This window comes from Populus nigra, chromosome 17, assembly GCF_951802175.1.
Source record: "Populus nigra chromosome 17, ddPopNigr1.1, whole genome shotgun sequence".
NCBI classification, from domain to species: domain Eukaryota; kingdom Viridiplantae; phylum Streptophyta; class Magnoliopsida; order Malpighiales; family Salicaceae; genus Populus; species Populus nigra.
Genome location: NC_084868.1, coordinates 1,128,408 through 1,140,023, shown reverse-complemented (window position 1 = coordinate 1,140,023; position 11,616 = coordinate 1,128,408). Strand labels below are relative to the sequence as shown.

Sequence of the window (11,616 nt, the reverse complement as noted above, 5' to 3'; positions counted from 1 at the left end):
ACCAGCTCAATATAAAAAAACATAAAATCGAAAAAGATAATTTTAGAAAAAAAGACATAAAGAAATGAAAAAAAAAATCATGTGAGGAAAACATTGTAGCAATCCATAGTAATTTACGAGGAAAGTTACAGTGCTTTCCCCATATATTGTAACTGTAATTTTCAACTAGCTTAATATTAAAAAATAAAATCGACAAAAATAATTTTGTAAAAAATCATTAAAAAAAACAAAAAAAAACTCATGTAGAGGAACACTGTAGTAATCCACAATATTTTAAAGAAAAACATTACAAAGCCAAATTCTCAACCAACTCCATATTAAAAAAATAAAATTGACAAATACAATTTTGAAAAAAATCATAAAAAAACAGAAAAAACCATATGGGAAACACTATAACAATCCATGGTGTTTTATGAGAAAATTTACAGTTGTAATTCTCAACTAACTCAATATTAAAAAAATAAAATCGACAAATAATTTTGAAAAAAATCATAAAAAAAAATATAGGAAAATACTGTAACAATTCACAGTGTTTTAAAGAAAAAAATTATAAAACTAAATTCTTAACCAGTTCAATACTAAAAAAAAAATCGACAAAGATAATTTTGTGAAAAAAAAAAAAAAAAATTGGGGGAAAAACCAAAAAATACAAAACCAAAAACGAAAAAATAAAATCGATGGACAATTTTGAAAAAAAATCATAACAAAAAAATTATGTAGGGAAACACTGTAGCAATTTATAGTATTTTAAAGAAAAAAATTATAAAGTTAAATTCTTAATAAATTCAATATTAAAAAATAAAGTTAACAAAGATAATTTTGTGGAAAAAAAAGGGGGGAATATCATAAAAAAAAAATGAATGTACTGTAACAATGTGGGGAAAGCATGCTTTCCCTGTACGTTTTAGAGTATTACTTAATTGGCACTATAAAATACGTACATCATTCCTCCCAAAGACTACTTCTATAACCATCATCAAGACTTGCATAATATAGAAATTTAGCTATTTTTCTTTCCTTTTATTTCTTCGAGTAATATTTTGTTTCTGTGATTATGGCTACTGGGCAAGCACCATTCAACCCCGTTCCAGCTATGAGAACATACCCGCCAGTGGAGCATCCAGTGGTGGTAATAGGGCCACAGTACCTGGCACAGTACCCTGTTGAACTCGCCGTCAACAGTGATTTTAAGGTGTCTGACATTAATGGCACCCTCATCTTCCAGGTCAAAAGTAAACTATTAAGCCTCCATGATCGTCGTTTTCTGAAAGATGCAGCCGGTAACACCCTTGTCAATCTCAGGCAGAAGGTATGTTTAATTGCTCTCTGTCATTTGTTCTCTTCTTTTTCAATCTAACCATCACAACAACGATAAAAGTCAATCCAATATCAATTTCTTACCGCGTGTTTAATTTGTCATTTTCTCCAGATAAGGACCATGCATGGGAGGTGGGAGGCTTTTAGAGGAGAAAGCAAGGAGGAGAAAGACTTGCTTTTCACAGCCAAGAAATCAAAGCTGTTCCAATCCAAGACTGAGTTAGACGTATTCTTGGATAATAACAAAGGAGAGGTCCCTGATTTCAAGGTCAAAGAAGGCTACAGCAAGAGTTCCTGCTCTATACTTCTTGGAGATTTCAATACCATGCTTGCACAGGTAACATTAACAAAACTTATTTCTGAAATATATCAATATTGAATAAATTTAACCAACATCATCCTCTCATATAGAACTATATGTCTGTGGCTGAGGCTGTCGTAGAAATACCCCAGATTTCATTACATCATTTACATTAAAACCGATTATTGTTATAATCAACAAAGTTGTCTTCATAATGTCTCATGCCAGTATATTTCTTATTATGTGAACGCAGGTGCATGGAAGACACACTCTCGCGATTATGCCTAATGTTGATTATGCCTTCATAGTGGCTCTTGTGGTGGTGATTCTCAACGGGAACAATGCGGATGATCATGGGGACGCGGCCATTAATGACCTTAACGTTATTAACGGTGTTATCGATGGATTTGCTTCGTCGGCGTAAAAAACACACTCCATGGGTAAAAGTCACCAACAGAAACTATTTGTCGGCATTTAGATAGTTGGTAATTTTGCTTTTCATCGCTAATTCTATCTGTAAAAAAAAGTAAACACCGATAATTATATAGACAAAAAAAGCATGTAAAGAAAAAATTTCCACTAAAAATATACAAACAGAATAATCCAGTCTATATTTCCAACAATAACTCACTGACATAAAAGTTTCATCAGTGAATATGGTATAAGCAGTAAATATTTTACAACTCTCTATAAAATACCGATAGTTTTTGGCTGTTGGTGTAGATGTCGATGATAATAGTATATGCAGTAAATATTTTTCAATTTTTATAAAATATTATTTATGCAAATAAAATTGTATAAATTATATAGCAATTAACTATCTCATATAGAACTCTATGTCTGTGGCTGAGGCTGAGGCTGTCGTAGAAATACCCCACATTTCATTACATCATTTACATTAAAACCGATTATTGTTTTAATCAAGAAAGTTGTCTTCATAATTAATATCTCATGCCAGTATTTCTCTTATTATGTGAACGCAGGTGCATGCAAGACACTCTCTCGCGATGATGCCTAATGTTGATTATGCCTTCATAGTGGCTCTTGTGGTGGCGATTCTCGACTACATCAATGCGTATGCGAGAGGAAAAGATTATGCGGACGCGGTCACTACAATTTGTGGTACTTTTATCAACTGAAATGTTCCGTCGGTGTAAGATGCACACTCTGTCGTCAAATATACTGATAATAATTCCATCTATATTTCCTGCAGTAACTCATCAATAAAAAAGTTAGTTATGTTGGTCAACGTGACACAGACAGTAAATATTTTGCAACTCTTTATAAAATATTAGCAGTCTTTGACCATCAGTGTAGATGTTGGTGATAATGGCATATACAGTAAATATATTTTAACTCTCTATAAAATACCGACGTACTACATACATCTGGAAATTCATTGGTTGTGATTTTAAAAAAATTCAAAAATTATTTAGAATAAATAATATAAAATTATATAAATTAATAGAAAAAAAACCAATTATGCAAATAAAATTGTATAAAACATTAAAAATATAAAAATAAAGTTAAATAATATTCATCCAAATATTCATTGCAAATTTAATGTGTTTCCAAAAAAAAAAATTAAACTAGAACAATGGCGGAGCTGGAGGAGGAGATTGGTTGTTCTCGGGACCAAACAGCCAAAAAAGAGGCGCACATGTATCCCTCATCTGTGATCTAATGTCCATGATCATTTGGCAGAGTTGTTCATAATCCGTCGAGTGTCGCTCGTATTGTTGTTTCAAGGCCATAAACTCCTCAGACTGGGTGCTTGATAATAACTGGGAGCTCCCAATGGTTGAGACACTACGAGCTGCCCGCATATTCTCGGTCGTTGTGTTGGAGAGCCCGTACACCCGATTTTTATCGGGTCCCCTAGACGATCTAACCTTCATCCACAAATCTGGATTGAAATCCGGATAGGTCGAAAGATCATCCTCATATCTCTTTCTCAATTCAATTCAATTCAATTGTTAGGACTTCAACTCAAAGTGTTGAGCTTACAATTATAGGTCTCCTGAAAATTAAAAAGAAATCATCATATTCAATTCAAGAAAATAATAACTTACAAAATAAAATGGTTGAACGAACATACCACGAAGTGTTGAGCTTGATTGTCCACGAACTGTTGCACCCCCTTTTGGTAGTCTTCACTTCACATGTGCGTCTCTACAAACGGCTCCATTGGGTTCGGCTCACGTCCAAGAGACGTAGTGTGTAAGAAAAAAAATGTTGCAAGTTAAATATATTTATAAGTAATAGCAAATTAATTAACGATATATTTTATTTAAATTAATCTTACCATCCGCTTCGCATGTGCACTGAACGAAACGGAGTCGCCAGTGTGCGTGGTCACCGAACCATGAATTTTCCGGTTCGGGTTGTCGGCACGGGACTGTAAGCGTCGTGTGAACCGCTCAGATGTCACGTGCTCAATATATTGCGGCCATATATCCCCCGGGATGTATAGTGGTTTGAAATCCCTCCAAACCACCAGGTCATTTTAGCCTTGTAGACCGTTATCTCTCGTATATTTTTTGGCTTTTTTGTGTCATACCAAAAATCACGCAACCTACTTCCATAGTGACAAATTAAATTTTAAAACAAAAAATTGTATTGTTTTTTTATGTTTCCTAGTTGTCGCGTGATTCCCCCATACCCTCTTCGCAACATTATCATGCGCGTTATCCCATTCGAACTTGTGTTGTGTATAAATAATTTATTTAAAATAAAAATAGTATGAGATATAAAATTATAAAAATAATTTGTTAAAAATAAGCTGGAAATTAGAAGTTAACACCTACCTAAAATCTTCAAAATCATGTATTGATATAAGGTCTCCAATCAGGATGTTTGGAAAGCCGACTCCATTGAAATAATGGGATCTCCATCGAAATAATAGAATCTCCATCAATGATTTAAACGCCGATGTTATTACTCGGGTAGTCTCAATGTTTGTGAACCTCAAAATAAATAAAAATAAGAAAATATTAATTAGTTGTTCATAAATTATGTTATAAGTATACAAAAAACTAAAACCGAAACAAACTTACATTGAAAGGTCATCCTTCCAATGTGCCTGGTACTTGCGGGTGAATTAACCCCACTGTGAATGCACATCGCCTCTGCACTGTGAAACCGCGCTGGAAGAGGCATCATTGCGAGTAGGCGTAGTTGCCTCTTCTTGATCGCCACCAAAGGATAAGTCATAATCGCTGCTAGAAGAACTAGCTGCAACCATATGCTGACAACGTGTTGTTGATTTCATTCTACGCATTTACACAAATTTATATGAATAATTACATAATTAAATTCGATTATTTAAAAAAAATTCGGCAGCACCTCTCATATACTGGAGATTACCCAAAGTTTTCAAACCTACAAATATTGACAAAAGTCATAAACCAATTGACTCCATTGAAAAACCTTATATATAACCTAACATCTATACAAATTTAGCAAAAAAATAAAGCAAAAAAAATAACATTTAATTTAATATATTAAACTAACATCTATAGAAATTCATCAATAATAATTAAAATTAATGGAAATAATCAAGAACATATCAAGCAATAATAGAGTAAAATTGAGATTAAATAATTAAATTTAATCCTATATTTTCAATTACTATTTTCAAGGTAAATTCAAGAATAACAATTAAAATTCAACAAGATAATCAATTATTATGGCAACAAAAACAATAAAATAGGCAACAAATTAAAAAAAAAAACTATAGGCTTTAGGAATGAAAAATGCTTACCTTAATAGTGTGTTTATTTCTAGACTTTATCTACATACAATACAAAGAAACAAAACAAAAATATATTGTTAATAAAACAAATAAAATATAAAAAAATAAAATCATTACATATATTGAACCACAATACATACCTTTTAATTTGTTGAAGACGAAAATAGAACCACAAATAGAGATGAAAGGATAAAAAAATAGAGAGATTTAGAGATTGAAAGCTGAAGAAACGAAGAGGAAAAACAAATTGAAAGGGCGGTCGCTGGGATTTATACTGCATTTTTACCGATGACATATTTAAATAATACTATTTTTAATTATTCCGTTGGTGAATTTTCAAATGTACGTCGGTAAATTTTGAATTTTGAACTAAAATTTTTAAATGACCCTCCAGAATTTTCATAGTCTGTCGGTATATACACGCGGTGAGAGAGCCATTAATGCCCGCGCTTTGGAATTTGCGTAGTCCATTGGTGAGTCCGTCGGTATGTGTCAACTGCACCAACATAGAACTCTAACAGTCACGCCTTTATAACATACCGAAGGAAGGTATCCGTTTTTATAGACGTTGGTGATTGTGGCAAATGCAGTAAATATTTTGCAACACTCGGTAAACTACCGACGGACTTTGTTCTTCTGTATGGACGTTGGCAATTGTGGCAAATGCATTAAATATTTTGCAACTATCTGTAAAATATCGACGGACTTTGTTCGTCTGTATGGACGACGATGATTGTGGCAAATACAGTAACTCTAGTAAAATACTGACAGACAGTATCCGTCTGTATGGACATCGGTGATGGCGCACTGTGTGTAACAGATTATGTTTGTATTGCCTATTTATCCTCTTGCAAACGCTTAAATTGCAAACTTCCAGCACAACACAATAACAACAGTGAACAATTATAAAATAAATATTTCGTGTTATAAAATATCATCCATAATATTACATTACCAAAAAATACTTTACACTTTCGTGTTCTGATAGTTAGTTAAAATTTTCTTCTTCTTTGTCGTCAATTGAATCATCATTAGCTCCATTGCACTCTTTAATCTGGATATCATCATCATCTTCATCGATATTTGCTTGTCCGCTAGAGCTCAGAACAACATTCAACTCCTCTGCGTCAACATCAACAAGACTATCATCGAAAACATGAAAATTCAAATTTTCTTCTAAGTCAATCAAAGGAACAACTCGATATGGTTCAACCAACTCACTAACTTGAAAGACTTCATCTCTCACACTTGTGTCTTCGTTCTTATCCTGAACAACCTCGACACGACCTCTGTGTTTTGTTTTTAAAACGGATAACCAAACAACTCTTGATCGGTCTTTTCTAAAAGAAGGGGTGTATGTGTAATAAACTTGTTGGCATTACTTTGTGTAAACAAAGACATCGTTTACGTTGTGGAGACTAGCTTTTGAGTTGATTTCAACCAGACCATAGTGAGGATCTACTCTGATTCCTTTGTTAGTGGTGTCATACCAATATCATTTGAATAAAAACACTCTATTCTGTTCACTATGATATTGCAATTCAACGACCTGTTCTAATTTACCATAGTAGTCAACTTCAAACTCACTACAAGACGCTCCCTTAACACAAACATCGTTGTTGTATGTTTTTTTTTCCAAACTTCTATTCTTCAGTTTGAAACACATATCCATTGACAAAATACCTATTATAACACTTCACTTTTCTTTCAAGGCCCAGGCTAAGTAAAGATAATGAAATAGCAACACTCTCTTCCATTTGATAAACCTTGTATATCAAGTACAATAATAATCAATAAATGAGAATTATGCATTCCTCCATATTAACTAACCTTGATATATTCGAGGCATGTCTATCAGGAAAACACAGACTCTTAATGTAACACCCTTTAATTATGATGTCATGAAATCTCAAACATTTCTTTACTAATATCAAGTATTGAATAATATGTCTAAAATTATGGGATTTTTTTTAAATTTCGGCAGAGTTTTCTTTGTTTTCTGATGTTACCAAGTTATCGATTATACTTCATTCAATCACAATACTCAAAACTTCTATTTTGATCCAACCATCCTGGATCATATCTCATCTCATCATACAATATTCCACGTAACTATTCTTCATTGTATTTTCTCAACCTTACATCATCAACATATAAAACATTAATTACAAACAATTATAAATTCAAAAGATTCATATTGAACTAATTATTACATTAACATGCATCCATCTTTTAAACATGCATGATTATATTTACTAAATATTCTTTTCGAGTAGTTTAATAATATTAATTCCTTACTCATACTTTTTAAATATATAAGTAACAAAAGCAAACATCTTCACGACACATATATTACAATCTACGTACAACGCAAATTACATATAAAGCAAATATATTACACCCCACAAAATAAACAGATTAAAACACAAAGCTTATATCTAACGCTCCACATCACCTCGTGAACAACCTGTATACATAACATTAATAAGAAATAAGGAAGATAACATATTAAAAATGATAAAGCTATTATGTTCACAAGTCTTCAAAATATATCAACATTAATAACCCATTTATAATTTATTAATCTTATACTTATAAGACCTCTGTAACCAACACTCATTGCTTAATTTTTTTTTTAATTTGGTAATTCACAAATTTTACCTCAAACCCGACTAACCCTCTTAAATGGCCAATAATCAAACCGGTAATTCCATACGAATTACCCAACATCCGGCTTTTCTCTTTCAATAGCCAATATAACCGGTAATTCCATACAAATTACCCAACATCCAGATATTTTTTATAATAGCCAATATATAACCGGTAATTCCATACGAATTACCCAACATCCGGCTATTCTCTATCAATAGCCAATAAATAACCAGTAATTCCATATGAATTATCCAACATCCGACTATTCTCTGTCAATAGCCAATATATAACCGCTAATTCTATACGAATTACCCAACATCCAGCTATTCTCTATCAATAGCCAATATAACCGGTAATTCCATATGAATTACTCAACAACCGGTAATTCCATACGAATTACCCAACATCCGGCTATTCTCTATCAATAGCCAATATAACCGGTAATTCCATACGAATTACCCAACATCCGGCTATTCTATAAATCTTCTATAATATCCAGCCAAGCCCAGAAAACTATGAATTTCAGTCACATTCGTAGGTCTTTCCCATTTCAATACTGCTTCTATTTTTTTTATCCACACTGATACCCTTCTTCGATATCACATGACCCAAAAATACCACTTCGTTTAGCCAAAATTCACACTTAGCTTCACATATAACTTATTCCTCCTCAAGTCTCTAACACTTCTCTCAAATGATATGCATGTTCCATTTGTGATGAAGAATATATTAGTATATCATCAATAAACACCACTACAAACTTATCCAGATAAGATCGAAAAACCTGATTCATTAAATCTATAAATATCGTTGGGGCATTAGTTAATCCAAAAGGCCTTACCAAAAATTCATAAATGCCCGTAGCGAGTTCTAAAAGCTATTTTCTGCATATCTTTCTCCTCTATCGTCACCTGATGATACCCTGACCTTAAATCTATTTTTGAAAATACACACGCCCCTTTTAACTGATCAAACAAATCATCAATTCATGGAAGGGGGTATTTATTTTTTATAGTCACTTTATTGAGTTATCTATAATCTATACAGAGCCGTAATGTTCCATCTTTCTTTTTAACAAACAGCATAGGAGCCCCCTAAGGTGAAACACTAGGGTGAATAAACCCTTTATCCAGCAATTCTTGCAACTGTATTTTTAATTCCACCAATTCTGCAGGCGCCATTCGATAAGGTGACTGGGCTACTAGTGTAGTTCCAGGCAATGTTTCTATCGAAACTTCTACTTCTCTCTTAGGTGGTAACCCAGGTAATTCCTTTGGAAATACATCTGGAAACTCCCTTACTATAGGTATTTTATCCAACTCTATTTCTTTCCTTTCCAAATGTACTACATAGGCAAGATAAGTTGTACATCATTTTCTTAAAAGTTTCCTAGTCGTCATAATCAAAATTATATTATTTGGTATGATATTTCTCTCTCCTTTAAACTCTACCCTCCTACCACCCTCATCCTGGAGAGTTACCGTTTTAGTAAAACAATCTATTTGGGCTCTGTAAGTTACTAACCAATCCATTCCCAAGGTCATCTCAAAATCATGCAAGTCCAGTGGTAATAAATCTACCCTCATTTCAACATTTCCTATTCTTACCTGACAACCCTTATAAACATACTCAATAAGTACAGTTTCCCCTACAGGTGTACCAATTACTACCCTTTTTTCCACTCTCATAGGTTGCACTTTCAATTTATCTTCCCATTTTCTAGCTATAAAAGAATGGGTAGCACCAGGATCAATCAATGTATATACATGCTGGGATTCTAATAGTAAAGTACCTGCAACAACATCAGTGGCAGCTCGTATATCTTCTTGAGTCATACGGAAAACTCTCCCTTGAACTCCGCCTCCTTGTACTCAAGGTCGGCCTCGAACGGCACTTGTCCCAGATTGGGCAGGTCCACTCGGCCTGTCCACGGTCACAGACTGCTGCTGACTTTGTATTGAAAAACCTTGTCTCTGCGCCTGCCCCATAATCCTCTGAGGACACTCCCTCTTACGATGCCTAGGCTCTCCATAATGATAACATGTAGCATCTAGATAGGGACAATCCCTCCATCTATGCTCCTGTCTGCATATATAACATCTTCCAGATGTAGCCGAACAATCTCCAGGATGTCTACGCTCACATCTCACAAACAGGGGATAAGTAGTCATCCTTGAGCCCTTTATGACTCCTCCTGGTAAACTAGTCTACTCGATGTACCCCTGATCCAAAATTTCCTCCCTTCTTTCTGAACTGACCAAAATGTCCTCTTTTTCCTTTTTTTTGAAAAAGGAGGTTTCCCTTTAAACGATGTAGGCTCTTTGCGCTTTTCTGCTCCTATAGTTCCTTGTCCATCACCTTCCCGCCGTCCTGCAACTGCCACGACCTCTAGAGACTGAGCGGCCACTATAAAATCCCTCACTGTCGAGAAATACCCCAGATTTCATTACATCATTTACATTAAAACCGATTATTGTTTTAATCAAGAAAGTTGTCTTCATAATTAATATCTCATGCCAGTATCTTTCTTATTATGTGAACGCAGGTGCATGGAAGACACACTCTCGCGATTATGCCTAATGTTGATTATGCCTTCATAGTGGCTCCTGTGGTGGTGATTCTTGACGAGATCAAAGCGGATGGTTATGCGGACGCGGCCATTAACGGTATTATCAATGGATTTGTTTCGTTGATGTAAAAAACACACTCCATTGGTAAAAGTTAATGATAGAAACTGTCTGTCGGTATTTAGATCATCGGTAATTTTTCTTTTTGTTGCTAATTCTGTCGGTAAAAAAAAACGCCAAGAGTCGTACAGACGGAAAAAGCCCACCAAAAAAAATTCCACTAGAAATATACCGCCAGAATAATTCAGTCTGTATTTCCAGCGGTAACTCATAGACGAAAAAGTTTCGTCGGTGAATATGGCATAGGTAGTAAATATTTTGCAACTCTCTGTAAAATACCAATGGTCTTTGGCCATTGGTGTAGACGTCGATAATAGTGACATATGCAGTAAATATTTTTCAACTCTCTGTAAAATACCAATTATGCAAATAAAATTATATGAAAAATTAAAAATATAAAAATAAAGTTAAATAATATTCATCTAAATATTCATTACAAATTTAATGTGTTTCAAAAAAAAATTTAAACTAGAACAATGACGGAGCTGAAAGAGGAGGAGGAGGAGGCTGGTTGTTCCCTGGACCACACGGCCAAAAAAGAGGCGCACATATATCACCCATCTATTATCTAATGTCCATGACCATTTAGCGAAGTTGTTCATAATCCGTCGAGAGTCGATCATATTGTTGTTTCAAGGCCATGAACTCCTCAGATTGGGTGCTTGATACTAATTAGGAGCTCCCAACGGTTGAGACATTATGGGCTGCCTGCAAGTTCTCGATCGTAGTGGTTGAGAGCCTGTACACCTAATTTTTATTAGGTCCACCAGACGATCCTACCTCCATCCACAAATCTGGATTGAAATCCGGATGAGTCGAAGGATCATCCACATATCTCTCCATCAACCAGCTATTATAGGTCTCCTGAAAATTAAAAAATAAATCATCTTATTCAAATTTATGAC

General features: G+C 34.1%; 1 protein-coding gene across 1 annotated transcript; it reads left to right on the top strand.

Moving 5' to 3' along the window:
- Positions 1-923: 923 nt before the first annotated feature.
- On the top strand, positions 924-10,722 carry LOC133677499 (protein LURP-one-related 15-like). Its single transcript, XM_062099584.1, has 5 exons — positions 924-1,309; positions 1,430-1,654; positions 1,872-2,012; positions 2,602-2,724; positions 10,570-10,722. Exons 1-5 carry the CDS (start codon positions 1,055-1,057, stop codon positions 10,720-10,722), a joined length of 897 nt encoding a protein of 298 aa, XP_061955568.1. The 5' UTR covers positions 924-1,054.
- The last annotated feature ends 894 nt before the right edge of the window (positions 10,723-11,616 follow it).